Source organism: Penicillium psychrofluorescens (genome assembly GCF_964197705.1).
Source record: "Penicillium psychrofluorescens genome assembly, chromosome: 5".
NCBI lineage: Eukaryota > Fungi > Ascomycota > Eurotiomycetes > Eurotiales > Aspergillaceae > Penicillium > Penicillium psychrofluorescens.
Genome location: NC_133443.1, coordinates 1,349,051 through 1,376,187, shown reverse-complemented (window position 1 = coordinate 1,376,187; position 27,137 = coordinate 1,349,051). Strand labels below are relative to the sequence as shown.

At 56.0% G+C, this 27,137-nt stretch overlaps 13 protein-coding genes and 1 non-coding gene across 14 annotated transcripts; 7 read left to right on the top strand and 7 right to left on the bottom strand.

The window, feature by feature from the left end:
* Positions 1 to 53: 53 nt before the first annotated feature.
* On the top strand, positions 54 to 2,316 carry PFLUO_LOCUS7790 (Ribosome bioproteinsis ATPase rix7; the record flags this gene model as incomplete). Its single annotated transcript, XM_073785461.1, has 2 exons — positions 54 to 107; positions 160 to 2,316. 2 exons carry the CDS (start codon positions 54 to 56, stop codon positions 2,314 to 2,316), a joined length of 2,211 nt encoding a protein of 736 aa, XP_073641814.1.
* A 245-nt stretch (positions 2,317 to 2,561) lies between these two features.
* Positions 2,562 to 4,892, bottom strand: PFLUO_LOCUS7789 (Ribosome bioproteinsis protein erb1; the record flags this gene model as incomplete). The annotated part of the gene is made up of 1 exon (XM_073785460.1): positions 2,562 to 4,892. One exon carries the CDS (start codon positions 4,890 to 4,892, stop codon positions 2,562 to 2,564), a length of 2,331 nt encoding a protein of 776 aa, XP_073641813.1.
* A 434-nt stretch (positions 4,893 to 5,326) lies between these two features.
* PFLUO_LOCUS7788 (uncharacterized protein) lies at positions 5,327 to 6,427 on the top strand (the record flags this gene model as incomplete). Its single annotated transcript, XM_073785459.1, has 1 exon — positions 5,327 to 6,427. One exon carries the CDS (start codon positions 5,327 to 5,329, stop codon positions 6,425 to 6,427), a length of 1,101 nt encoding a protein of 366 aa, XP_073641812.1.
* Positions 6,428 to 6,732: 305 nt separating this feature from the next.
* On the bottom strand, positions 6,733 to 8,147 carry PFLUO_LOCUS7787 (uncharacterized protein; the record flags this gene model as incomplete). The annotated part of the gene is made up of 2 exons (XM_073785458.1): positions 6,733 to 7,915; positions 7,972 to 8,147. The coding sequence occupies 2 exons, from the start codon at positions 8,145 to 8,147 to the stop codon at positions 6,733 to 6,735; spliced, it is 1,359 nt and encodes a 452-aa protein (XP_073641811.1).
* Positions 8,148 to 8,482: 335 nt separating this feature from the next.
* On the top strand, positions 8,483 to 9,748 carry PFLUO_LOCUS7786 (uncharacterized protein; the record flags this gene model as incomplete). The annotated part of the gene is made up of 4 exons (XM_073785457.1): positions 8,483 to 8,505; positions 8,708 to 8,982; positions 9,039 to 9,153; positions 9,205 to 9,748. The coding sequence occupies 4 exons, from the start codon at positions 8,483 to 8,485 to the stop codon at positions 9,746 to 9,748; spliced, it is 957 nt and encodes a 318-aa protein (XP_073641810.1).
* Positions 9,749 to 10,720: 972 nt separating this feature from the next.
* Positions 10,721 to 11,149, bottom strand: PFLUO_LOCUS7785 (uncharacterized protein; the record flags this gene model as incomplete). Its single annotated transcript, XM_073785456.1, has 1 exon — positions 10,721 to 11,149. One exon carries the CDS (start codon positions 11,147 to 11,149, stop codon positions 10,721 to 10,723), a length of 429 nt encoding a protein of 142 aa, XP_073641809.1.
* A 1,102-nt stretch (positions 11,150 to 12,251) lies between these two features.
* PFLUO_LOCUS7784 (uncharacterized protein) lies at positions 12,252 to 13,429 on the top strand (the record flags this gene model as incomplete). Its single annotated transcript, XM_073785454.1, has 2 exons — positions 12,252 to 12,272; positions 12,332 to 13,429. The coding sequence occupies 2 exons, from the start codon at positions 12,252 to 12,254 to the stop codon at positions 13,427 to 13,429; spliced, it is 1,119 nt and encodes a 372-aa protein (XP_073641808.1).
* A 542-nt stretch (positions 13,430 to 13,971) lies between these two features.
* Positions 13,972 to 16,218, top strand: PFLUO_LOCUS7783 (uncharacterized protein; the record flags this gene model as incomplete). The annotated part of the gene is made up of 3 exons (XM_073785453.1): positions 13,972 to 14,005; positions 14,067 to 16,049; positions 16,112 to 16,218. The coding sequence occupies 3 exons, from the start codon at positions 13,972 to 13,974 to the stop codon at positions 16,216 to 16,218; spliced, it is 2,124 nt and encodes a 707-aa protein (XP_073641807.1).
* Positions 16,219 to 17,042: 824 nt separating this feature from the next.
* PFLUO_LOCUS7782 (uncharacterized protein) lies at positions 17,043 to 18,698 on the top strand (the record flags this gene model as incomplete). The annotated part of the gene is made up of 1 exon (XM_073785452.1): positions 17,043 to 18,698. One exon carries the CDS (start codon positions 17,043 to 17,045, stop codon positions 18,696 to 18,698), a length of 1,656 nt encoding a protein of 551 aa, XP_073641806.1.
* Positions 18,699 to 18,815: 117 nt separating this feature from the next.
* On the bottom strand, positions 18,816 to 20,672 carry PFLUO_LOCUS7781 (triacylglycerol lipase; the record flags this gene model as incomplete). The annotated part of the gene is made up of 3 exons (XM_073785451.1): positions 18,816 to 19,541; positions 19,596 to 20,394; positions 20,461 to 20,672. The coding sequence occupies 3 exons, from the start codon at positions 20,670 to 20,672 to the stop codon at positions 18,816 to 18,818; spliced, it is 1,737 nt and encodes a 578-aa protein (XP_073641805.1).
* Positions 20,673 to 21,255: 583 nt separating this feature from the next.
* Positions 21,256 to 22,132, bottom strand: PFLUO_LOCUS7780 (60S ribosomal protein L9B; the record flags this gene model as incomplete). The annotated part of the gene is made up of 3 exons (XM_073785450.1): positions 21,256 to 21,306; positions 21,360 to 21,841; positions 22,087 to 22,132. The coding sequence occupies 3 exons, from the start codon at positions 22,130 to 22,132 to the stop codon at positions 21,256 to 21,258; spliced, it is 579 nt and encodes a 192-aa protein (XP_073641804.1).
* Positions 22,133 to 22,382: 250 nt separating this feature from the next.
* On the bottom strand, positions 22,383 to 23,239 carry PFLUO_LOCUS7779 (uncharacterized protein; the record flags this gene model as incomplete). Its single annotated transcript, XM_073785449.1, has 3 exons — positions 22,383 to 22,687; positions 22,747 to 23,095; positions 23,165 to 23,239. The coding sequence occupies 3 exons, from the start codon at positions 23,237 to 23,239 to the stop codon at positions 22,383 to 22,385; spliced, it is 729 nt and encodes a 242-aa protein (XP_073641803.1).
* A 272-nt stretch (positions 23,240 to 23,511) lies between these two features.
* PFLUO_LOCUS7778 lies at positions 23,512 to 23,582 on the top strand. The gene has a single exon. It is a non-coding gene; the product is annotated as a tRNA-Glu (tRNA).
* Positions 23,583 to 24,166: 584 nt separating this feature from the next.
* On the bottom strand, positions 24,167 to 26,993 carry PFLUO_LOCUS7777 (uncharacterized protein; the record flags this gene model as incomplete). Its single annotated transcript, XM_073785448.1, has 2 exons — positions 24,167 to 25,107; positions 25,157 to 26,993. The coding sequence occupies 2 exons, from the start codon at positions 26,991 to 26,993 to the stop codon at positions 24,167 to 24,169; spliced, it is 2,778 nt and encodes a 925-aa protein (XP_073641802.1).
* Positions 26,994 to 27,137: the final 144 nt, after the last annotated feature.

Sequence of the window (27,137 nt, the reverse complement as noted above, 5' to 3'; positions counted from 1 at the left end):
ACTTCTTTTTTTTTTTCCTTTTCCTTATCAACACCCCAACCAGACCACTAGAGATGCCGGCCAGGAACCGAGGGAGACCAAGCCTGAGCCAGGGCTTGGACCGCGAGGTAAGACCATTTTCTGACATCTTAGGCGCTTACACTAACACTCCACCGACAGGTCTACCAGGTGGTTCGCAAGATCATCGACGACCAGCCCGAGACCGGCCGCGTTCGTCTCTCGGTACCAGCGATCTACGATTCAATCAAACGGTCCAATTCCAGCCTGAACCGCAAACCCAAGAAGCTACTAGAGGACAGCGTCGAGCGGGTGCTGGAGGTTCTCAAGAGCGATGGTCTCGAAGACGATGAGGAAGACTCGATGGAAGGCGATTTTGAAGGGCTCGAGGACCCTCCGGCGACCACAGAGACCAATGGCCTGAACCGGAGCATCGTTGGCATGTGGTCGACAACCTCGAAAACGGAGCCGTCCCAGAAAACCACAGATCCCAATGGCAATGCCCCGACCCCGAAACCGTCCTCTTCTTCCAAACGGAGACAGCAAGGAGGCGAATCGGTATCTAAACGGCGGAAAGCCGACGCTGCCGTTGATCGATCACCGCCCACCCACGTCAGTCTTGCGGACCTGGGCGGACTCGACGATGTGGTTCAGGAATTGGGGGATATGGTTATCTTGCCCATGACCCGGCCGCAGGTCTACCTATCGTCCAATGTGCAGCCCCCGCGCGGCGTGTTGCTGCATGGCCCGCCAGGATGCGGAAAGACCATGATCGCGAATGCGTTTGCGGCCGAACTGGGTGTGCCGTTCATCTCGATTTCCGCGCCGTCAATTGTGTCCGGGATGTCGGGTGAATCCGAGAAGGCTCTGCGCGAGCACTTTGACGAGGCCAAGCGAATTGCACCCTGCCTCATCTTTATTGACGAAATTGACGCGATTACACCCAAGCGGGAGAGCGCGCAGAGAGAGATGGAGAAGAGAATTGTGGCCCAACTCCTGACCTGCATGGATGAGCTCGCCCTGGACAAAACGGACGGGAAGCCTGTGATCGTTCTCGCTGCCACCAACCGCCCAGACAGTCTCGATGCAGCGCTGCGTCGGGGTGGTCGGTTCGACAAGGAAATCAACATGACCGTGCCGTCAGAGCCGGTTCGAGAGCAGATCCTGCGAGCACTGACACGCAAACTGCGCATGGCGGATGATTTGGACTTCAAGACTCTCGCTAAGCGAACACCGGGGTTCGTCGGTGCCGATCTGAACGACCTGGTGTCAACTGCAGGCTCGGCGGCCATAAAGAGGTATCTGGAGATCCTCAAGTCCAACAGCGGTGAGGAGATGGAGATTGAAGGCGCGGATGAACTCAGCTTGAAAGTTCGGGAGCTGCGTCGTCTCATCACGCACGCCAAGGAGACTCCCATCGGCGAAGAGACCGAGACTGTCCTGGTTTCCAATGCCGACTTCTTCACCGCGCTTCCCAAGATTCAGCCATCCTCTAAGCGAGAAGGCTTTGCCACCATCCCAGATACCACCTGGGCCGACATCGGTGCCCTGGGCGGCGTTCGCGACGAGCTGTCCACCGCCATTGTCGAGCCCATCATGAATCCCGATATCTACGCCAGCGTCGGTATCACTGCTCCCACCGGTGTGCTCCTCTGGGGTCCACCAGGTTGCGGTAAAACGCTACTGGCCAAGGCCGTTGCGAACGAGTCCCGCGCCAACTTCATCAGCGTCAAGGGACCAGAGCTGCTGAACAAGTTCGTCGGAGAGTCCGAGCGTGCTGTGCGGCAGGTCTTTGTGCGCGCCCGCTCTTCAGTTCCCTGTGTCATCTTCTTTGACGAGCTGGACGCTCTCGTCCCGCGCCGAGATGACACTCTCTCCGAAGCGTCTGCCCGCGTCGTCAATACTCTTCTCACAGAGCTCGACGGTCTGGGAAGCAGCCGTCAAGGTATCTATGTGATCGCAGCCACCAACCGGCCTGATATCATCGACCCGGCCATGCTCCGGCCCGGTCGTCTTGAGACTCTCTTATTCGTGAATCTCCCCAGCCCGCTCGAGCGCGCCGATATCCTTCAGACCCTTGTGCGCAAGCTGCCCATCGAGTTCAGCGATGAACTCAGGAGTATTGCGGAAGAGTGCGAGGGGTTCAGTGGTGCAGACCTGGGTAGTCTGCTTCGACGTGCTGGGTACTCGGCTATCAAACGTCGGGATACCATCAAGTTGGAGGACTTTAAGGCTGCGAAGGCCTTTGTTCGGCCGAGCGTGACGGATATGAAGAAGTATGAGAAGCTACGACGGGATTGGAGTGGCGGCGTCGTTTGAAACGGCGTCCTTGGTGCATTTTTGAGCCGATACTACGTATCTTTCTAATGACCGTACATAAATAGATGATACCTTGGGACTGGATTTTCAGGTTTGGTAGAAGCTAGAGGCAGCAATAGCGGGATGTTCAATTCAACTTTTATTTTGGACGGGACTATACAAAGAATCATATTATGCACAGAGACAAAAGAAACACGATACAAACGCCGTGAAAGATACCATGCAACACAAAGGCATTCAACCCCCTACATCCACAAGCGACAAGTGCCGTCCGCTCCGGCACTGACACACCAGGCCTCGCGCGGGTGCCAGTCGATATCCAGGACACCCAACTCGCCAGTGATCTTGTGGCCCTTGAGGACCTTGAGCGGGACGATACTAGCATTGCTGAGCATATCGCCCGTGACACTACCATGGAAGATCTGCAGCGAGCCATCGTCACTCGCATCAGCGAACAAGGGGTACCGGCCACCGGGATGGAACTTGACGGCGCGGATAGCCTTGCGGTGATACCGCAGGGTCTTGTAGGGGCGCGGTGAGAGGTCGAGATCATGCCAGAGGAGACGACGGTCGTAGGAGCCGACGATGATGTTGTCGCCGCCCGAGGCACTGGCAGAGGTCGGGTGTATATCGAACGAAGAAATCCAGCGCGCGCCGGGCTGCAGGATCTTGACCAGCAGCTGGCGGGAGAGATCGTACGCGCGGATGGAGCGCTGATTGGCCACGAAGAGGATTGGCTTGGACGGATGGAAGTGCGCGGTTTGCGGGGCGCCGCCACCCTTCAGGCGTCGGCGGAAGGGGAATTGCGTGATGTGCTTGGAGAGCGTGTGGATGGAGATTGCGACGGAAGCGGGAGTTGACGAGCCCGGGCAGATGGTGACGAAGTAGTCGCCGCGTCGGTGCCAAGAGAGAGACTTGACGACGTATCGGAGAGGAATCACCACGCAGATTCCGGCCTCCGTGAGTGCGGACGATGGGCGTATCCATTGCGGTGGCGTGCTCTTCTTGTTTGCTTCTGCGGCGCTGGGGGCAGGGTTCGAGGCGGCATAGCCCCAGCCTGCGTCGAGGATCTCCAGACTGGCCTTTTCGATCTCTGGTTCGGCAATTGGGGGCACTGCGAGGTAGATATCGTCGCCCACGGCGGCAGCGAGAATGACCGCATCTTTACCAGGGCGCCAACGAACCACATTGACCGCTTCCTCGTCGCTCAGGTTTGCACTCCAGAGCTGACGGCCAGTAAGGAGTTCCCATACACGCACAGTGCCGTCGTCACCACCAGTAGCAAGCCAAATGCCCAGCGGATCCACGGCGAGAGAGCGCACACGGCCCTTGTGGCCCCGGAACACCGTCGCACAGGTCGTGGGGAAGGGCTTGAGCTCTTCAGGGCTGGGAAGTTTGGGCAGAAGACTCTCGGGGTCGATGTTCAGCTTGCTGCGGCGAACCCTCGGCGCAAGGTAAAGATCCAGACAGCGCTCAAACTTCTCCTTGATAAAGTTCTCGTATCCGGGAACCCTCCGCAGCGAGCCAAAGTCGTTGGCCAAAAAGTCCTTCTCACGGTCCTCCGGGTCAGTTTGCTCCCACTCTTTGCGCTCCTTCTTGTCGGGCAGATACTCGGCAGGCGGGTGGTAGCTCTCCTCGTAGCCAGGCGGAGGCAGTTTAGGAGCCGGAACATGCATGATGTGATCCGGGCGTTCGACTTCATCAGCCCACAGATCGTAGTTGATCACGTCTTCATCCGTCTCTTCCCTCTCCTCTGGCGGCCTGTAAGGCAGGATGCGGCCCTCCCGAATGGCCTTGACGATCTTCATCACGCGCTTGGCCTCGTGCTTGGACGGCACAAATCGCCGCTTCGGCTCCGGAGCTGCGCTGAGAGGCATGATCTCCTGTTGGCTGGTGAACCATTCCACGGTGGGCTCATACGGATCGTAGCCTTCAGCGGGGATCTCGTTCATTTGGACCTTCTTCAACAGCTCCAATTCGTCTTGGCTGAGCTGCAGCGGCTTTCCAGTCGCGGGATCAGTAAGACCGGTCCAGCCCTTGGGGATTTCGATGCTTTCCAGCAATGCGTCCAGAGCCTCGCCCTTGGCGGGCCGCATGATCTTCTTGCCGTTGATATCATAGCCAATGTGAGGATACATGTCGTAGAAAGTCAGCGGGATGTCGCCAATGGTGTTGGCATTCTCCTCGGCCTCAGAGTAGTCTGAATTGTCGTCCGGGTTGATTTCGTCATAGAGGAAGCGGTCGTTGCCATTGGCATCCTTGACAACCCGAACATTAGGCTGGTCCCGGTCGACCTGCGAGACCACGGTAGGCTTCGTTTCGGCCTGTTCACCGTCCGAAGGAATTTCGTCGCTGTCCAATGCGTCTTCATCATCCTCCTCGTCGCTGAAATCGTAGATCAGCTCGATTTCAGACTCGCTGTCATCCTGCTCGCTGTCCGACAAGTCGTTGGCATTGTCCGAGAGGGCACCGTCAAGATTGTCGTGGTTCAATTCATCGCCCGAGAATACACCAGCTTCCTCCTCCACATCTCTCGTGACGGCCTTGCGCTTCTTGGAGGCCTTGGCAGCGTTCATGGTGCCGATTGAGCTGAGTCGAGCATTTCTGTTGTTCCCGTAATTTTTTTTTCTTTCTCTGGTCCGACCACCCACGTGACTCACCGCCCCGCCTTATCGTCTATCAGCAATTGTCAGCGTCAAAATCTCCTTCTTCCTCGAGTCAGATTGCTTTGAATGTACGTTCCATGTGGGAGGCATCTTGTGTGAATCTCGACAGCCATGCCCCTGGAAATGGAGGAAACTACCTCATTATCCCAGTCCATCCCCAACAAAAAACATGCGGCCTGTGACGAGTGCAGTATGTACTGGTTTGTAGTGTACATTGGCTGGAAAGTAGCTAATTACAAGCGACACAAACAGGGAAACGAAAGCTGAAATGCTCCGGAGAAGCAACCGGATGCTCCCGCTGCATCAAGCAGGGGCTTGGATGCCACTACTCTATACAGAAGCAAATGGGTCGCCCCCCAAAGAAACGGGCGCGAAGCGACGAGGAAGGCGTCGAGCCTCCCGTCGGAAATCTTCCTGGACATGAAATATGGCCCAGCCCAGAAGATCCCCGGCCCTCGCCTTGGGCTATGGTCCCAGACCCGACAGGCGCAACGGATATACCACATCTCTGCCCGCAGTTCTTTTGGCATCATCACAACGAGCAATCGCAGGCAACGTCGGATTTATCCTCTGGTCAGGAAGACCAGAATCACACATGGCACCCAGATCGCTTACTGAATGCCAATCTTCCCGTCTTTCCGTCTTCCAGCCCATGGCCGGACTTCTCGACCGTGACCGAGGCCACAGGCATGCCATTCTCGCCACTGCCAACCTTCCCAAACGGGCAAACTCCCACATCTCTCTCCCCTCTAACCCCTACTTCTTCATCCGACTCATCCGGCCCAGAGTGTACCTGTTTATCGTACCTGTACCTCTGCCTCAGCCACATTTCCTCGCTCGCTTCCTTCCCCGTCAATTCACATAACCTCTGCTCCCTCTACATCGCCGTCAGAACCGCACAACACGTCATCCGCTGCGAGAGCTGTCCCAAAAATTTTGCCACGGGCGTGCAGAATATCATGTTCACCGGCACCCTGCTGACCGTCGTCGCGGATGCCTGGCTGCGCGTGTTCAAGGCCAACGCTGCGGAAATCGGCATGCAAGCCGTGTCGCCTTCATTCGCCTCTCGCGTGCTCCAGAGCGCAGATCCCGCAAAGGGCTGGGAAAACTGGCTCCGGCAGGTCGTTCGCCAGGCCGTCATAGGCGGTCATATGGACCCAGACGCTAAGCCCCCGTGCTCCAATCAGCCAGATCTACTGTCTGTCATTCGGGAGATTGAAGATCGTCAACGTCGCTGGCATCACCCCGGGCACCAGCACTGGCCACCGCACTCAATTCCGCTTGGTAGGCCCCATCTCGATCCGAATGACCCGGAGAACTCCTGTGATGAAAAAGAGCTCTTGTGTTTGCGGGTGGTTGGGAATGCTAGACATGTCATCGCGAGCTTTGGCTTCGAGCCTCATGAGTATCCTGAGGGGGTGGAACCTTGCACTTTTATTTCATGAATAAAGAATATATGAATCGCATTAGTTGGGCACCAGGGAGGGAGTCAGGGAGAAATATTACATAACTATAATGAAATACAGAATAGAGGTGTATCTTCCCATTTTATTGACCTGTTTCATTAAAATTTTGTACGTGGAAACCCGCCAGACACGCTATTTTTAAGTACATCAATGTTCAAGTTCGGAGGAAACGACACTAAGCAAGCCCACCGTCCATCAAATGCCAGCAATCCTTGTAAATATGACGCCGAGCAACGTGAATGCAAATAGGAAAGGGAAATCAGAGAAAATCAGAGGCGTGGAGATCACTCGTCCTCGTCATCGTCCACCACGTAGCGCTTCTTCCGCGCTGGAGGCGTCCCCTCCTTTGGTGCTTCGACATCAGGTGTCCGCTTTTCAGATCGCTTAGGCGCAGCCTTTGTCGGCGCCGGAACTTCGTCGTCTGCCTCGCCCTCGGCATCCATGTCGTCGTCTTCCAGCACCTCTTCCTCGTCATCATCGCCGTCCTCCTCAATGTCCTCGTCGCTCCCAACCAGGAACCCGTCATCTTCGTCGTACTCATCCTCCCTAGTTCGTGGACCGCGCCCGTAGTCGTCGTCGTCGTCCGAGTAGATCTCACCATGGCGGTTGGTGCGGCGTGGCTTCTTGGCACGAGGGCGCGTGGTAAGCATGCCATCGCCAGCTTCGAGGTGGCCGATGCTGAGGCCGGATGGCACAGAGCGCGCGCCACCGCGACGACCACGGTCTGCCTCGCGGTCCGCAAGTTGCTGCCGGCGACGTTCCGCTTTCATCGCATCTCTCTCTGCCTGTTCCGCGCGCCGCTGAGCCAGTTCAGGATCTTCCTTGACATCGATCAGAGGCACCGAGCCATCAGCAGTCTGCTTCTTGCCACGGGCTGCAATAGCGAGCGATTCCTGGAGCTTCTGGACAGCATCATCTGTCTCCAGGGCAGTTGGAAGAACAGTCAGACCATGTGTGACGTGCGAGGTTAGTCGAAAAACCGATGCCGTTTCCACCGCCGCTCCGAGGTAAACGTGAGAGTCCAGCTTCGTGTCATACTCGCCGGATTTGGTGAGGGGTGCAAGGGGTTTGGAAGCGATGCGGTATTGCTCAAGTGGTGAAGATGCCAGCTGAAGCGTCACGGAGCCATCCTCCCATCGGATCATGCGCGCATTTGATTGCAGCAGGGACTCGTCGTCGGGGTCTTCCCGCCAGCAAAGAGATGTCGCAGCGGTCGAATAGGGCGGCGCGACGTAGGTCTCTGGGCTGAACTCTTCGTTCTCGACTGATAGAAATTCTGGAATGCGCATCGTGTAGACCTGGCCATCGTTGGTCACTGGCACCGGTGGCCGTGCAAGACCCACGTCCATAATGTTGACAGTTCCGAAATCCTCGTCCCCGGCCTCATCCATGCGGTCATTGCGGCGGTCGGAACGGCCCTCATCGTCACCCGAGTCCAGTTGCTCATCGTCTAAGCCGCGATCATTGCTAAGAGGCTGGTCAGTATTGTGCGCGTCCAGCCGAGAGAAGTTGCGCTCCCATACTCGAGATTGTCCAGTCCGCCGTCCTCTCCGTCCGAGCCAAAAAGATCGGCGTCGTCATCCTCGTCCATCTGGTCCAGGGGGTTGTTTTCGGCATCGCTTTCTGGGGGAGTCTGTCGGCCATTGGGCGCGGCACCGCGGCCAGGGCGTCGAACCGCATCCTCATCAGAGGACGACATTATGTGTGGAGCGATGAGAGTGAGGAAGAGGTTGAGGGGGGAGGGAGGGGAGGGAAGGAAGAAGGGAGAGAGGGAGAATATAAGTGGAGGAGTCGAAAGAGAATATAACAATGAGATCGAGAGTGAATCACGGAGTGAATGAGTGAATGAATCAATAGGTGAACGAGATTCCGCGCGGAAAAAAGGATAATCCACCCGGGGCCACCACAGCTTATCCGATTGGGCCAGACCAGCAAACAATCACAATCAGGAGGTGTTCTTCTATCGCGGGTGCTTCTTCCTCTTCCTCCTTGCTCCTCGCGTCTTCTCTCTACATCTACCCTTCTTGGTTCACAATGGCGAACTTCCTGCAGAGCGTGTAAGTGTGATGCGGCTGTATTTCCCGGCTCACTCTCCTTTTGGGCCCTATTTCCCCCTCACTCCATGCTGGTCGCCCGCAACGGCAAACACAAGTAACCCTGTTTCGGGCACTGCACTCCTCTTTCTCCCACTTTTGCCCCTTTTTTTCCTATCTTTTGGTTTCTTCTATTCTCTTTCCTGTGCTAACCTACTCTCAACAGTCGCCAAGGGTTTGGCAGAGGAGGAAACAATAGGAACCCCCCAAAGTCCCCCTCCCCCGGTTCTTCAGGTCCCCATACTCCCCAGGGTGGCTCCATATCGAACTCCCCCTCGCTGTCCAACAGCCTGGCCGTCGACAACCTTGGGGCCAACGATCCTGATGGGCCCAAGTACTTCTTTCAGGAGAAGTATGCCCCGCTCAATGTGCGGGGCAACTTCTTGACGTTGTGTGCTTGTCCGAAGAATGTGGAGCTGGGCGAGTGGCTGGCTCACCAGAGTAGGCAGCGTGGAACCCCCTTCATCTCAATCCTCGCTGACGGTCTCCCCAACTAGTTGTCGAACAATACCGTCTGCTCCATGGCATGCTTCAGGTCATCCAGGAGACCAATGCTGTCACCGGTGTTCCCATTTGCAATGAAACCACTTGTCCGACGATGTCTGCTGGGCGGTATGTACCAAATTGACCTATATTCCAAGGCAGGGAGCTAACAGCTTATAGGCTGACCTACACCTGGCTGGTGGACGGCCGAGCGGCCAAGATCTCGGCCCCGAAATTCATCAACCGCGTTGAGAAGTGGATCGTCAGCAAGATCCACGACCCGGTCATGTTCCCCACCGAGAATGTGGCCGGCGCGCCCGATACTTCTGCGGTCAAGGAGGTTGCCGTTATGGCGGGTGCGCCGCCGCCCTCGGCAGATGCCAACCCGGCAGGAACGAATGGCAACCCGGACGACTGGATCGGCAAGTCGAGCGGCTTCCCGCAGACATTCTACAAGGACTGCCAGGGCATCATGAAGCAGATGTTCCGCTGCTACGCGCATCTGTACCATGCGCACTGGCTGAACCCCTTCTGGCACATCAACAAGCACGACATCCTCAACATGTGCTTTGTCCACTTCGTGACTGTCGCCAAGTACTACCAGCTTGTCACCGACAAGGAGATGGAGCCGATGCAGCCCTTGATTGACCTGTTCATCAAGCAGCAGCGCATTCCCCCGGAGGCACTCAACGGCGGCCACTGGGCCCAGCAGTCCTCCACCTAAGCTCCACCGGTCTGGAGCGTTTATTACCATTGATGATCATGACATGTTCAGTCACCTGGCGTTGGTCTTATGTTCGTGATCCCTGCTTGTCATTCTTTTCCGTCAGGAAATCCCAAAAAAAAACATGGTCGAAACTGCCGATGATGCGCGACCACAGATCCGGGGCCTGGAGCATTTAGCATGCGGTGTGACTATTTTCTTTATTTCTGCTCTCCTTTCGTGATAATCTTAGCATTTTTTGTGCCTTCGGTGGTCATGGTTGCATGTCTTCCGCATTACATCCTCTGGCAGGTGCAGTCGGCACGTATGCCGCATGAGTTCGAGAATTTCAATGCATAGATTGAGTCTTTACCTGGTAGAGTGTTGTATGTAGTCTATCTCTGTTGGTTGAATCACAGCACAGCAGATGCTATAGTCCCTCTTTTGAATGATTATCGTTTATATCGTGAAGTACATGTATTATCCAAGTAGGGACAGGCGTATGACCCAACGAAGCAAATAATTAGACGGTCATAAGAATCAATCTTCGGTCCTGTCCCCTGGAAAATAGGTACCTTGACTCGAGCATGTATAGGGAGAACCCATGTTCCTGGCGAGCCTAGGATCTACGTATCTTCCAAAGTACGCTGAAGGCATACTGGATCCTGGCTAATGATATACGCCTTTCCCCCAGCTGCGGTACTCGGTCCGGTGCAGACACAGTGTGATATGGCGCGACTTGGGTGGTGTTCACGGTCCGTGGATTGGTCCAGCTAGGGCCGTCCTTTTGCTTTTTGCTTTGGGGTCGGTCGATTCGACTTTGTCTGTGAATCATCTGTTAACTCACTCGGCCTTACTCCGACACCCCGAAATATTAGACTAAGCTTGGAGGAATCCATTTGACTGAATGCATCTTCTCGGATCAGCGTGTAGTACTGCACTGCAGTACTATGTAGACGGCAACATCGCCGCGGGGCATTGACTTCGAATCAATCAAAGATGCACCCCATTCTCCCCCTCCCGATCCTGCTCAGGCGCATGATCCCCATTCGTAACGACTCCATTGCCTGCCAAACGCTGCTGCTCCGCACCACCATCACCATCACCATCCTCCCTCTCCTTCACCTCAGTCTCAACCCACACCTGGCCCCTCCTCTCCACCTCCGTTTTCAGCAGCGCGATCCTTACATTCATAGAAGCAACCACAACCTCATTCTCAGCGACATAGCCCGCCAGTTCCTCTTTCTCTTCCTCCGGGTCCTGCGTCTCGGCTAGGAAGGCGCGCAGCTCGGCGTTGGAGCGGTGCAGGTGCGCCATGGAGTTGCGTAGCTCGGAGACTTTGGCGTAGAGGGCTGAGAGGGGGAGCTCTTCTAATGCTGCAGCGAAGGCGGAGGGGGAGATGGGGATGGATTGTGTTGCCATTTTTGGGGGGGTTATATAGAACCAAGGATGGTATGAGGAGGTGAAAGTAGTGCGTGGGAGCTCAGCTGTTTGGTGGCTGAAGTTATCGCTATCGTCACGTGGTTCTTTTGTTCCACCAGAGGAGAGGGCTTGTAGACGGCAATTTTGGAATGTGTGGTTTTGATAGAAAAAGATTTCTTACTTGGTTGGATGATTATTCTGGTTGTTCAATTTCTATGGGTTGTGTTATATGGCTTGTTCTGCTGTGTAGATGCCAATATATATCTTGTGTGGATACCAGATGGCAGATATCAACAGTACCTGAATGTAGTCCTGAATATTGTTTCAGAAATATCATAACTATATATGTATTTTATATATATACTACGCAGTGTACATAAATGTCAATCCTTTGTAACCCACTTCGCCCTCAAGACCACCGAGACAAAGCGTCGAAGTGACCGGGGAGTCGTCGATTCGAACAAAGAACCGGAGGTGCCTTAACCAATGAAATCATGTAATTTAAGAACACCACAATAGATCTCAAACAAACCCCCCGAGCATCTCAGTCTAGCGGAGAGACCCTCCCAAAGACTGATTGTTGAGCCTGTGACAGCTCCCCATTGTGAACAAGACAAAGACCCACATCCTATTTTAAGCCTCCTCATTCTTTGTATCTTCGAACTCTCGAAAGTCATTGTGTACATGATAACCACGGTACCTGTCATTTCTGTAACATGCAGATAGCCGTGTTGACAGGGGGGTTTTCAAAGAATGAGGCTGTATCTAGTTTCATGATCCTGGCTTAGGGCTAGCTCGACGAATAGTTCGAAGCCGACGTAGACTTGACCGGGGGGTTTCTTTGACCTTGTCTCTTCAAGGATCTTAAAGACTTTCACAAACGTCAAGATTATTTTTGGGTTTCTCCGTCTGATTTTACCATGGATGTTGGATGAATGTCTTGTAGTGAATTCCTCGCAGCTTTATGGCGGTTTGTATAAATTGAGATCAGTTCTTCCTGGGTTCCTTTTCTAGTATGCGCATTCAGCAAGATCCGCTTAAGCCAAGGGCTTCATGGTATACTGTCTCCTGGGAGCAATCGATCCAGATATCGACAGAAGCCATGCAGCCTGCAGTATCCACAGTCAGTAACCCGCCCCAAACCTTTCCCTATTCAGGAGTGCTAATGACCATTGAAAACAGGCTACACCCGAGGCAGGCGAGCCCGCCATCAACTGGGACACGGAGGTCAAGGACCTCGACAGTCCTCGATCCCGCAGCGACCACAGCCGTAGCCGCAGCTCAAGCCCGGATGACCAGAGGACGCAGCTACGTCGCTTTGTCAGTCATCCGTGGGGAGTGATCGACTACTACTTATACCTCACGGCGATCGAGCGCGGCCGCGACGGGGAGACCCGGCTTAACGAGACCCGGCTGCTGGCAGCGGATGGATTCCAGCGTCTCAGCTTCGACGACCTCAGCGATGCCGAGGACACCTTTGCCCGCGCGCCGGCGGGCACGAATCCCACGATCTTCTTCGTGAGTCTGCCCGTGCCAAGCTATGGAAACGAGTTCTTGTGCCGACACCTGCTGCTAGGGTTCGATCTGCAGCGACACCATCTACTGGGATACTTGTTCAAGAACGCGCCTGACCCGACCGACCTCTGGAAAGTGTGGGAGCAGGGCAAGCGCGTGATCGACCTTCACGTCTTGCGGTTCATCGATATGCTCGAGTACGCCGCCGAGCAGCGGCCGCAGATCTTCCGGGGCGGGCTGCTGCGGCATTTCCGCGAGACGCAGTGTGGATTCCCTGCGGGACTGGACCTGGTCGTCGCCATCCAGTTTGCGCAGTTTCTGAATGATTTTGCCGATCTGCTCTGGCATGAGAGTGCAGATCAGTTTCGGGCGGAGTACAAGCCGCTTGAGAATGAGCTGCGCCGGTTGCTTCAGCGGGCGTCGTGCGAGGCGTGGTTTGGTTCGCGGAAGGGCTGGACGGCGAGGCAGTACCGCCGACACAAGATGCAGGAGTTTGTGGCGTCGGAGTTGTTCTTTGGGGATGAGATGAGTGCTGGGGATCATGCCAGCCAGAGTTCGGTGGCCGCCACAGCAGGCAGTGCAATTGTCGCAGCTCCGGCCTGTGGGCGAGCATCGTCGCGAATGAGCATTACGCTGATGGTGGTTGCGGTGATGATGCTGATTCTGGGGGTTGACTTATTCCAGGTGTCTGATTGGCAGTGGGTTGGTTGGCTGCATGGCGTCGGGAAGTCAACGTGCTTGCAGATCCTGGGACTATCGGATTAGTTACTTCGTCCTAGCCATGGTTCCATCGTGAGTTTCGAGCATGATGTGTCTACCACAATACATATCCTACGAACACCCCCTTATACCCCTGTTCGATCTCCCAGTCCGATTAACTATGTCCCAATCAACCCATAGGATGCACACCGCCACATCTCTCGCCAATGGCAGGCTCGATTATGCAGTCCGTAGTGGCGCAGCTAGTCCACCGGGTCCACTTGGTGCGGCGCTGGTCCCGCTTGGCAGCATCATAGCGGAAACCATACTCGGTACCTCGACAATGCGCCAAGTCGCAGTGCGCCGCCGGGTACCGATTCCTGCCCCGTTCAGCCTTATCGATCTGTGATCTTCTTGCTTCCCCTTCCTCGGATCGATTCTCTCTTCCTCTTCCATCTCCTCCCCTTTCCAACCTCTCCCCCTTCCCGCCGATCGGCTTCCCTCGACCTGAATTGTTTTGGTCCCGCCCATTGTTTACTTTCCAGTCTTTTGCCTATTCCTCCCCTTTTCCGGCCCACCATCCGTGAGTCGCGTCAGGCCTCGCTACCATGGCTGACTTTGCCCACCAACCCACGGTCACCGGTACGTGCTGACCTCCTCCCACACGCCAAACAAAGCTGATCGCATTTTTCCCCCATGATAGGGACCGCGCCCAATGGCGACGGATCCGGCCGCATTGCCCTCATCTCGGGTCCGCTGATTAACCTGAAGAACATGCACCTCGAGAACTCCCCGCTGTGGCATGGCAGCGTGTTGATCGTCACCAAGCCGCACCTGGAGCAGCCGCAGCTGCTGCTGCGCCAGGTGGGCCCCGTGTCTGCGGAGACCCACGCCGAGAGCACCCAGGCGACCCAGGTCCAGGGCCTGAAGCTCTACGAAGACCCCAACAAGGCCTTCTGGCGGTTCAGTCTGGCAGTGCCCGTGGAGACGTACGAGGCGCGCTGGGAGTACGATATCCCCGGGCTGTACAATGAGTCTGGGGACGCGATCAAGACGCCCTGGCGCTTTGTGGTTCCGGCAGCCGAGCAGTCCATGCGCATGATGTTCCACTCGTGCAATGGCTTCTCCGTCGGCACCGACATGAACGCCTGGGTTGGGCCGAATCTGTGGAACGACGTGATGCGCGTCCACGGCGAAAAGCCCTTCCACGTCATGATCGGTGGCGGTGATCAGATCTACAACGACAACATCCGAACGGATGGGCCCCTGAAGGAGTGGACGGCCATCGCTAACCCGCACAAGAGACGCACCCATGACTTTGATGAAAAGCTGCGCGCCGCCTGTGACGAGTTCTACTACGGCAACTACGTGCGCTGGTACAATACCGAGCCCTTCCGCACGGCCAATGGACAGATTCCCCAAGTCAACATCTGGGATGATCATGACATTATTGACGGGTTCGGCTCTTATACCGACCATTTCATGAAGTGTTCCATCTTCCGCGGCATTGGTGGCGTCGCGTTCAAGTACTACTGCTTGTTCCAGCACCACATCGCTCCCCCCAGGTCGACCTTCACCACGGACGCCCCGGAGACCATGCACGCCGTGAATGGAACCTCGGGCACCGACCCCCGCCAACTGGAGAACACCTACGTCCTCGAAAACCAGCAAGAGGACGATTCTTGGATTCTCGGCAAGCGGCCGGGCCCCTATGTCGAAGAGGTCAGCCGCAGTCTCTACATGCGCTTCGGTAAGCGCATCGCCTTTTGTGGTCTGGATGCTCGCACAGAGCGCACCCGCCACCAGGTGAACTACCCGGACACGTACGATGCGCTTTTCGGTCGACTGGAGAGCGAAGTGGCGGCCGCCAAGGGCGACATCAAGCATCTGGTGGTCTTGTTGGGTGTCCCGATTGCGTACCCGCGCCTGGCATGGTTGGAGAATGTCCTGTCCTCTCCCGTCATTGCGCCGATCCGCCTGCTGAACAAACGCTTCGGCGTGGCGGGTGGCCTGTTCAACGAGTTTGACGGCCAGGTCGACCTGCTGGACGATCTGGACGACCACTACACGGCTCGCCAGCACAAGCGTGAGCGCAAGATGCTCCTCCAGCGTCTGCAGTCATTCGCGAGATCTCACTCCATTCGCGTCACCATCCTGAGTGGTGATGTCCACCTTGCGGCCATCGGTCGGTTCTACTCGAACCCCAAGCTGAACGTGTCGGGCGAGAATGACCACCGTTTCATTGTCAATGTCGTCAGCAGCGCCATCACCAACAAGCCGCCGCCCAAGGCCGTCGCCAACCTGCTAGGCCGGAGAAACAAGATTCACCACTTGGATAGCGAAACGGACGAGACCCTGATGCCGTTCTTCGACAAGCAGCCCGGCGGCATCGAGAAGAGCGCCTCGTGGAACAAGGTGACCATGCCGTCGCGTAACTTTGCATGCCTGACCGAGTGCGTCGCCCCGGCCGGCGATAGCACAGTCGAGCCGGTATCTTCCAAGCTCGAACGCCTTCCCAAGGACGGCCACGCGCCGCTGCACAAAGGTGAGCAGGGCGCCGGCACGACGCACCGGGCCGCCGACGGGTTCAGCAGCAGCGACATGTACGGTGGATTGGACATCTCCATTCGCGTCGAGATTGACCCGCAGAACCGCCAGGCCGCCACCGAGGGCTATGGATTCAGCGGTAAGTTTTGGAATGAATGACCTAGGGATTAGTTTGACGTAATTGCTGACACTTTCGCGCAGTTCCTCCTTTGATGGCGACTCAGGGGGCGCCCAAGTCGTCCCGGAACAGCCTCCGCACGCGCTCGCGCCCATCCAGCGCTGACGGTCGCCCTTCGACGGCCCACTAATTTCAACCCTCTAACGCAATGTTTGTTTTTTGTCTTTAATTTATAATGATTTGGATATTGTTGGAATGGTGGTTTTTTACTCCGTACTTGGTTACTCTATGAGATGAATGCGTTTGTTTGGCTCTATGTTCCCCACTGTTTTATCTTTTTGGCACTATCAGCCCGCCCCAGTAGTAATCTTCAATCATCATTGGATGCAATACGATCAAGGAGTGCAGGTCCAATGCGGAGACACTCTTTTCCCCCTCGTCTTTTGCGTTTCCCGCATCCAGTTGCTTCATTCGGCCTAGAGTTGTGTGTCTTATCATCCTTTCGCGGATGCTTTGAGCTACCCCAGATCGGTAACTACTCCTCTTCTCGCTGATCGGGTTCCGTGTGTGCCCGTTTTAGCTAACTCTGGGGGGATACCGAAGTGGCTGTTTGGACCGAGCTAACTAACCATGATCACTTTAGGGCTCATCACTCATCCTCAAACTAGTAGACGTTCTTCTGCTGTTCCGAATCGGTGCATTACTTCCTTCTCGGTGCCAAGATCAAGGTTTGGGGATTCGGGATGTAAAGGTCTCCTCGGATTTATCTGCCATTTCGGCGCCTCAAGAGATAACAGGGTCGACCTCCGCAGGATGGCCTCCAAGTGGCGTGCCCTGTGCGACCAGTAGGAACCGCAGCAGCTGAGCTTCTCCGCAGGGAAAAGAAACCAGCCTACATGGATCGGAGCGTACATATCAGGGCAGGGTTGTCCTGGTATCCCCTGCATTCTTGCAGAACATGACGCTGTTACCTTTTTTCGTCTCTTCTGTTGAATCAAGACCACCTGCAGCACAATGGTCCTCGAGACAGTCGCCGAGAAGATCACCCCATCACCAGAACCAGCACCAGCACCAGGCGCAGGCCATGACCATGAGTCCGGCTCCATCGCCTCCGTGCACGAGCGCGAGGAGCTCGACCGGCTGGGCTACAAGGAGGAAATGCACCGCAATCGGTCCATGTTCACGTTGCTCTTCCAGTCGCTCGCCATAGCAGCAATTCCCTACGGCGAGGGTAGCGCTCTCCTCAGCGCCATCTACGGCGGCGGACCCCTCTCCATCTTCGTCGGCTGGATCGTCGTCTGCGTACTGGACGAGTGCGTTGCAGTCTCCCTCGCCGAACTGGCATCCCGATATCCCACGTCTGCAGGACCATACTACTGGTCTTTCCAGCTGTCGACAACAAAATCCAAAACCCTGGTCTCCTTCATCAATGCCTGGGTCTGGCTGATCGGGAACTGGACCATCACGCTGTCCGTCAACTTCGGCTTCGCCTCCCTCGTCTCGGGCACGATCTCCATGTACCACCCAACCTGGAGCGCCAACAGCTGGCAGCTCCTTCTGATTTTCTACGGCATCACCCTGGTCTCGTTCTTCATCTGCGCCTTCGGCAACCGCTACCTCCCGCAGGTGGACATCGCCTGCGCAACCTGGACCGCGCTGACCATCCTCATCATCCTAATCGCCGTCTCCGCCAAAGCAGACGTCGGCCGCCACAGCGCCTCCTGGGCGCTCTCGCACTACGACAAGAGCTTCTCCGGCTGGGGCAACTTCACCTTCTTCATCGGCCTCCTCCCGCCCGCATACGTCTTCTCCGCCATCGGCATGATCTCCTCCATGGCAGAAGAATGCTCCCACCCGTCCGTCAAAGTGCCCCGTGCCATATCCCTCTGTATCGTCATCGGCGGCATCGCAGGCCTCTTCTTCATTATCCCCTTGTGCGTCACCCTCCCGCCATTGAAGGAGATCATCCACTCCCCCGCCGGCCAAGCCCTACCCTACATCCTGCACCGGGTCATGGGCACGCCGGGCGGCGGACTCGGACTCATCTTCATGGTCCTGGTAATCACGCTCTTCTGCTCGATCAGCATCACCGTCGCAGCCTCGCGCGCAACATGGGCCAGCGCCCGCGACGACGCCATCCCGCTCGCGAGACTATGGGCGCACGTCGACAAGCGGCTCGGCGTACCGCTCTGGTCTCTTGCTCTGTTAACTCTCATCCAGATGCTGCTGGGTCTGATCAATCTCGGCAGCACGAGTGCCTTCACGGCATTCGTCTCTGTCGGCGTCATCGCGTTGGCTGTTGCATACGCTATCCCCATCTCGCTGAGCCTGTGGCACCGTCGCCGCGAGGTGAACCGTGCCCCCTGGACGTGTGGACCCGTTGCCGGGCCCATTGTTAATGTCCTCGCGCTGGCGTGGATTGCCTTTGAGCTAGTGCTGTTCAGTATGCCCACTGCGCTGCCGGTCACGTCTGTGACGATGAATTATGCCTCCGTGGTGTTTGTCGGTTTTATGGCTATATCGGCGGTGTGGTATATCGTGTATGCGAGGAAATGCAAGTTTTTTTCTTATTGGTTCTATTGTCCATCGTCATGGCATGTCGCTGACTCGTCGTTCGTTGCAGGGTATAAGGGTCCTCCCGAATCCGATGCTCTGGGGGATGAACTGTGAATGTGCGTAGTATAGAAGCTATCGTGTTTACTCTACATGTGCCATCGGAACGTTGCAAATCTCTCTTTCATTCGTTAGAATACAATCAGCAGCACTCATCCACCTCGGGGAATGGAATCACTCTGCATCGACAGACCCTCCATCGGCCTCATCACCATTCTCCCCATATCCCAGCCGTCGTCGCGGAATTTCCTCATTGGGAAGGGGACGCGGCGCAGACGCCACCGCAGGCGGTACAGACACATCACTCGGCCTACGACGCCTGACAAGCTGATAGCCGCGATCCAGCTCAATTTCCACCGCCTCCCGCACTTTCAGCGCACTAACAGCCGGCCAAACCCCGCGCTCGCCCTTCCTTATCCACTCCGCGATACGCTGGCTTGTCGGGTCCCGGAAGAGGGATATCAAATCGCGCCACGACAGATCCGGGACGAGCGTCAAGTTCGGGCCGGGGATGGCCTCGTCGATGAGGAGGCGACTGATCGAGGCGGGGAGGAGGGTCAGGTAATCGAGTTGGCGGAGCCGGTGGCGCACTTCCGACAGGATCAGCTGCGTGCAGGAGCGGGTGAGGTGTGTTATGCCTGTTTGGTCGCGGTCGAAGGGGATGAGGGAGGGCCGGGCTTGCGAGACGATGAAGTGGTTTACGTTGAAGAGCTCGGCTATTCGGGAGAGCGGCGATTCGCCGTCCTTGTAGTGGACGTGTCGCCAGGGTTGGAAGATTGCGTCGTGGGTGTGTGGCCAGGGCACTATTGAGCCTGTTTCGTCTTTGCAGTAGATCGTAACGGGGGAGTCGGTGAGTGAGGAGGAGGATGCGTTGGAGGCGACGGCGGCGGACCAGATCAACTGCAATCAGCGTTAGAGAATCCGCGAGAAAAATAGCACAGAGAGAATACGCACCACATTCGGCGCAGTCAGGTAGTTGAGCAGATTCGGCAAGCCGTTCTTGCCTGTCGTCGCAACCGTGATATTGAGAATGCGTTTCGACCGGGCATACGCTTCTTCGAAAGTCAGGTCGCCCACATGAGCGCGGACACAGTCTTCCAGCGCATCGTCATCAAACAGATGACCCTTCTGAACGAAATGGTTCATCCCACGCAGAATCGCCCGCAGCCACGCCTCTGTCGTGGCCGTCCCATCCGTCTTGGATTTCCGCCGACAATGGAAAGCCGACAGATCCAGACTGTCCCCATCAAGAAGCGCCAGCAATTCATCTTCGGGATGAATGCCCACCAGCGCCGCGATGATCGCCCCCGTCGCCGTCCCCGTCACAATCCTCGGCAAGAGACCCTGCAGATGCAATGCCCGGACCACACCGAGGTGACACAGCGCGAACGCCGACCCGCCCTGCAGGAGCAAGGTCGTGCGCCCAAAGGCCTGGCGGGTATCATGGAGCAGCTCCAGCTTCGCCTGCGAGGTGAAGCCGGCCGGCGCGTGCGCGGGCATGGGCTGCAGCGCGGCGACATACTGGATCGACAGCGCGACCTGGGTGATGTAGTCGTCGATCAACAGCTTGGTGCCGGCAAAGGCGTGGGTGAAGAGTTTGGCGGAGGTGATGTTGCCCAGGTTGCGCACGAGACCCGAGCGGAGCAGGTTGGCGAGCGTGAAGATGTCTTCTTCCTCGCGGGCGTTCATCAATGCCTCGAGCCGGCCGAGGATGAGGCGGTAGTCGTAGTGTCGGCTGACGGGATTCTGGCGCCTGTGATGGGAACGGTGTGAGTGAGTCTTGTCTGTTCTATAGTTATGGATGGGCATCATCACTCACCATAAGTCCTTGCTGAGGAGCTCGTCGAGCTCAAAGGCTGCCTCTTCCCATTCCTCGTAGGTCTCGGCGGTCGCGAGGACGTGCCCGAGCCGGGCGCGGGGAGACTTGGATGCCCACCACGAGAGCAATTTGTCTCTCCAGTACTGGGCGACATCCAGCACCAGACTGAACACGGCCACCACGATTTTCCACAGACCGAGCCACCACTCCATGGTTGTGGTGGTGGTGGAAGGGAAGAAGTGGGTGATCACATGTTTGCTGATAGCTCTACGTCAGACATGACCAAATCAGCCCTAAGCTCAAACTACATGGTACACAAGTGTAACCACCACGGAGTTTCAACATCCACATTGATCGGTCATGGTGTGTCTACCGCTACTGTCGAATCCACTGCGCTTTCCGAGGACCGCCTGACGTGATCGTGAATGGCCCTTCGGTTCTTCCGCAGGGACTATGTATAGTACCGTGGACGATATCAGCCTTCATCTGTAGCTCTAACTACTCAACTACATATGGTTTAACCAACAGGCGAACACCCTGACCCGTAGCTCGGTGCAGACTCTTGCCCCTAGGCCGTCTCGATTGTGACACGCGCCAGGCCTTGGAGCGAAAAGAGTGCATTCCGACACAAAACAAGGTCAGTCGGGCGATGGTTGCGGCATCTACATGAGACATTACAACAACAAAAATGAAGTTCAGAATCGTTTTTGGCATTTCGCGTTGCTGCCCTATATGCAAGTAGGCGAAATTAAAGAAAGCTCTCCAGACACCCGACACTACCCAAGGCGCCATTCTTTACGCCTCGATAATGTTGCCCCGCTCCGACACGTACAGACCGTCCAGGAACTATATTGGTCAGTTTGTTTTGTCAAGACAAGAACACGGCGGGAGTCTCTTACCTTCCGGATATCCTTGTTCCGGACACGGCAGATCTGCTGAATGTCGGCGGCGCTCTGCGACACACCCTCGAGGGAGTTGCCGGACAGCTGCAGCTCGTCCTTGACGTTGGGCGAGGTGATGATCTCGACACCGGGCTGGGCCGTCACGCGGCGCACGTACTTCTCGCCGAGGAAGTTGCGGATCTCAAGCTCCGCGACACCGGTCTCGGAGTTCTTCTCGATGTTGACGTTGATGGGAAAGTGAGCGTACACGTAGCGCATCTTGTACAGGAAGCCGCGGGTGACACCGATGATCAGGTTGTTGATGATCGTGCGGACGGTGCGCAGGGTAGCGACGCCCTTGCGGATACCGTGGTGCAGCTCGATCGAGATAATGTTCTTCTCGGGGCGGTTGAAGGTGACGGCCAGGTGGGACAGGTCCTTGACCAGCTTGCCGCGGGGGCCCTCGACGGTCACGATCCGCGAACGAATGTGAAGCTTCACTGTAGGGAGAGAAAAAAAAGATCGAATCAGCCCGGTCCTTCAATTTTGGCACAGCAGATAATTGTGTGGCCACACAATATTCCACGCGAAGTCTTTCTGTTTCTTCCATCATGCAATTCCCAGAGACATTCGTTGCAACCGGACACTTCAAGATTTCAAGGGCCGCATTGAATGTGCGACCCAACCCACACACAACCGGTCTGTTCCTCCTCTTGCTGCTGCGAAAAAAACACACAAAACTCACCATCGTCAGGGATGGGCAGCCGTTCCTCGGAGTGAATGTACCGCATATTGGCTGACTGGGTGCGTTGGGCGGGAGAGGGTGGTCGATGGTCGAAAAGATCAAAAATCGGGAAGAGCGAATGGTGTGGATCGACTGGCGTCACGGGACTTCGCTTACTGAGATATTTTAGGGTTGTCGGGTCATGTGATGGATATCCCGATATTCACCGCCGGGCAGAATCCATCGCCATAGACTGTGGGTGGGACATAGTAACTTATAATAGTATACAATACAATCATTCATGGACGACCGATTCTCTACGCTGCTGCCCGTTTGACCTCCCGAATCCACTTCCCTCCCAGCATCTGCAGCTTCGAGGCCAGCTCGTCGCTCTCGTCCATTGCGCCAATATCATCCCCTCCCCCAATACTCATCCCGTTCACCATCACATTCGGCACCGTTCTCCGCCCGGTAGTCTGCCCCAGCAGGTCCTGGAGATCCTTGCCGATCCGGTGGCCGTCGAGTTCGACCACATACGGTCTCGGGGTGATGTCGTATTTGTCGAGCAGGATCGACTTGGCCTTCTTGCTGTACGGACAGTACGATTTGGAGAAGATGATCACTATGTCTCCCGTCAGCAAAGAGTCCATCAATCGTAGTTAGAGGTGGGAGAGTAAATACCAGGTGCCTGCTTCAGAATCGTATCCAGCTCCTCCTTCGCAGCAGCCGCGGCCTTTTGCTCCTCCGACTGCGCGGACGTGTCCTCGCTCCCATCACTTCCGCGGTTCTTCGAGACCTGGATCTTCGTCCGTCCCGCAATGGAGATCTCTTCCATATCTTCACCCTTCCCCGTACTCCCCTGAGCAAGAGGCACAGCGTCCTTCTTCACTTCCGCGTCGAGGCCGTCGTCAGGACGGTGCATCGGCGCGCTTTCGGCCTTTATTTGAGCCTGTCGCGCGGCCTCCTGTGCCTTCATGGCCGAGAGCGTGGATTGGTAAAATGTTTGGTTCTGGACCTTGCGTGCATCGCCCTGTGGAGGCAACGCAAATCGCATTGATTAGACGGTGAGCCGAATACGTCGGGGAGGGCAGTTACCCACCGAGTAGTAGAATATCAGGAAGATCACCGCGGCCACGGTGACCAGGAGCAGGCGGAGGCGCCGTTGGGAGAACATCGTGGTGGATGGAACTCGGGAGAATAATCAAGACCCCGGAAAATGCGACGAAGCTTCACTCAGTCTGATCATTTGAGCTGGGAAATGGCCGGAAGATAAGCAGTTAACGGATCGTAGACGTGATTCCAGGGGTCCAAGGGCGAGGCGGATTGATGGCTGGTGAGTTATGTAGGCAGTACAGGGTGGGGATGATGTTGGATTAGGGGCACGAGATGATAGTTTACTGAGGTTCTAGATTACAGCGGACTATTTATCGTCCCTGATAATAACTATCCGATGTGGTGTAGTGGTAACATCACCGTCTCTCACACGGTAGCCCGGGGTTCAATTCCCCGCATCGGAAATTGTTTTTTTTTGGGTAGTTTTAGGTCGGGTGATATCGAGAATAATGTGAAGTAAATTCATGAATGTTCGCCAAATTTTTAGATAAATCAACCAGCCTCGTGCGATACTTGTGCCGGACTGCGCGATAGGTAAGTTGGGATGTTTTGCTCCATACTTTCTCTTACATCTTCATTCAGATGGCGGACGACAGACAGATTTCCCACTAAAATAAAAATTAGGCATAATTCTCTGATCATCGTAAAAAGACGATATTTGCGCCAGCCACCCCGATATGCTCCGTAGGAGAGAGAATATGGATTAGATGTTCTCATATGAACAAACTCCTCTAATGACCAGTCCCAGCAGGGTACCCGAAACTGTACTTCTAGGCAGAGGCAAAATTGCAAGTAACAAATAAATAGCAGGGGTATTTGGCTAAATCACACGTTTTGGTGTATCCACAGACAGGCATTAGACAGATAGACAAGATTATGTATATGTAAGATAGGATGAAAAAGGAAAGGTCAGTTCAGATCAAACCGCGGGTCCAGCAGCGGTACTGTCCGTCAAACGAAGGTGTTATGTGATATAAGTCGAATCGGATCAGGTAGAAATGGCCAGTCCATGGCGCGCGGAATTCTGCGCATTCTGCTTGCGTTTGCCTTGCACAATGATTGTCCAGTCTTCCCACTCCTTGGCGATCTCCGTCAGCACGCTGCCCATCACGCCGGCAGAGGCCATCAGACCGTGGCCCTCGCCCTCAAGAATGCGGACCTCGCAGCGTCGCATCGTCTTGCCCAGCCATTGGACATTTTCCACCGGTACGCGGGTATCTTTGCTGCCATGCTGGATCACCACCGACCGCGTGATGTCGACGTAGCGGAAACCAATTGTCTGCCGACGCTCGAGACAGATCAGCAGATCAACGGCCGGGTTGGCATTCGTGGTAGCCAGCTCCCAGATTCGATGGGTGAGCCGCGTATCGTAATCACGCTGGCGCTCGAGTTCCTCCGTGGGAGACTTGGCTCGAGAGGCAAGAGTGGCATCGCTTTTCCGCGTTCCGTTTTGGATGGAGGTATTGGGCATTCCCGGCGTTGGAGGAAGCTCTTTCTCTTTCATTTCTGGCGTTGCATGGGTCTCGACAGGGAGGGTTCCATTAGATTTCGTGGGCCCAGAATTTGCGGCGGGAATGTCTTTGGCAGAAGGCTTGCGTTTGGCTTTTCGAGGAGACTTGGGAAGGCTGGTGGTGATGCTGGCACTCGTGGCGCTCATGAAGCTGGTGTTGGCAACCTTCAGAAGGGACGTTGGCAGAGCCCGAAGGATGCGCTGAGAATAAGGAACCGCATTGTTGGGCGCGGGTTCTTTCTGAGAGCCGATGCTGGACAGCTGCGATGGGGGAATCCACGGAGCCAGGAGATGGATGCGGCCGCGAATATGTTGCGGGATTCGGAGCGCCGTTGCGAGAGCGTAGATTGCCCCAGCGGAATGGGCCAGAATGGAGAACTTGGTCACTCGGAGGTAATTGCAAACGATCGCGACATCATCTGGTACAAATTAGCAGGGGTCCAGTGAGGAAGGAGAGAAGATGCATACCGGGCCAGCTGAGAGGGCTGGTCGACTCATCAATTCGGTGCGCGTCACTTTCGCCCACACCGGGGCGATCCAAGCTGACCAGTCTGAGGTTGAGGGTTCGGGCTAATTCATCATAAAAGGCCATGAGATACCGGGTCAGGCCCATGCCGAGGCAGCACAGCACAACATGGCCCTTGGGGTCTCCCACTTCGGAGAAGGCAATGGTGCGGCCGGTAGTCGGGTGGATCACCTTTTGGGTCAGCTTCGGGGAGAGGATGTACTCATCCACGGCGTAGTCGATCGAATCCGCACTAGACGGCCGCTCGTGACCGATTGAGGAACGACGACCAGGGGACACGGGGTTGGATGGTGCTCGTCGGTGGTGTTTGGTAGGCGTTCCGGGCTCGATCGAACGCCGATATCGACCATTCGCATGCTCGTATTTGTCAAATGAGGATTTGGACACTTGTGGAGAGAAATTCGTTGGCTTAGATGCCAGTGGTACTCCATTTCGGTTGGAAGAAGATCGGCTCTTGCCGGTCATGACAGACGGAGACGGAGCACTGTCGTTAAACGGAGATCGGCCGTCCTTAGGCTCATTCGGAGTTGCGCGACCCGAGTCGGCCTCACTAGGGGTCCGTGGAAGAAGCTTCGCCTGTTTAAGGAGGGTCACCTTTGTCGTTGTTTTGGGTGCTTTGCCTGGACTGTCGTCCGCTTCTAGCTCGGACTTGATTTGCTGTTGCTGCTCTTTCAATTCCTGGATCCTGCGTGTTACCTGTTCGGCATCATTGCTTGATCCAGGAAGGCCATTTTCTGCATCCGAATCCTTGCTGGTAGTGGACGAATATCGACTGTGGCGGGCGGACCGACGCTTCCTGGTGCTTGAAGAAGGGCTATGCCGGTGTCGCAGCGACGAGTCCCGATTGGGGATGATTCTGCCACTGCCGATCCCCCCGGGATTGTTTCCAAGGTCCGGGGTAGTCTGGAGGGACTGCTCCTGGGTTGGTGGAGTACTCGTAGCTAGCTCGGCCAACTCCTCATTTGGCTCTTCTTTCACACCACTCGGGCGCTCCTCCTCGGCTACATCGGCCATGGAACGCAAAGAGCGCACGCTGGCTCGACTGCGTGGGGTATTATGGCGAAGGCTATCGGTGTGGCTGCTCGTGGTGCGCAAGCGATCCACCTGTGATTCCTTCTCGCTCGTGAACTCCCGCGAGGGCTTCTTCATCAAACCAAAGTGACCCCTGAGACTCTTCGATCGCCCGAAAGAGCCACTGGATGCAACGCTTGGTGCGGTTGAGAGACGCGGACCGGGCTCTGTGGTAATCGTTCCGAATACGGAATCTTCCGGGGCGGCTCTGACGGAGCTGTAGGAGTCTCTCGACGCCGGACGAGCAGGAGATGAAGGAGACGATTTGAATGGTCTGAATCTTGGCGACCTAGGTGACTTGGGAGATTTGGGAGACGGGGGTGCTCTGGCCATGCGAATGACCGGCGACAGGGCAGCATCATCGGGATGTAGAAACGAACCAACCTCGCCCGGTTTGTAGGCCCCGTGATTCATACCAAAGCCATGGTCGGAATGAGGATTGGAGAAACACGGCGCAGTCTGTGGCACTTCGGGTAGTCCAGGATCGGAATCCGTGTCGATTCGAGGCACGGTGTCGAAATGAGTCTTCAGGGGAACGGAGATGGTAGAGAGAGACGTGATGAGAGAGTTCATGACCTCCGGCGACGTCGGGTCGGTGGTCGTGTGGCCTGGCGCATGTGGGCGCGCCGACTGGGATTTGCGATTGCGCCGGCGACTTAGCAGCGCGGACTCAGCCGGCGCATTTTGGGCGGGAGGGTCGAAATGCATGGCGTTCGATAGCCAAGGTGCGACAACGGACAAGCAAGTCCAAACGCAAATTCTTAGCAAGTATCAGGGAGACCGCGCATGATCTGCTGCAGTCGGAGCGCAATCGGAGCGATATTTGACAGGGGCCCTTGCGAAACCCCTTAC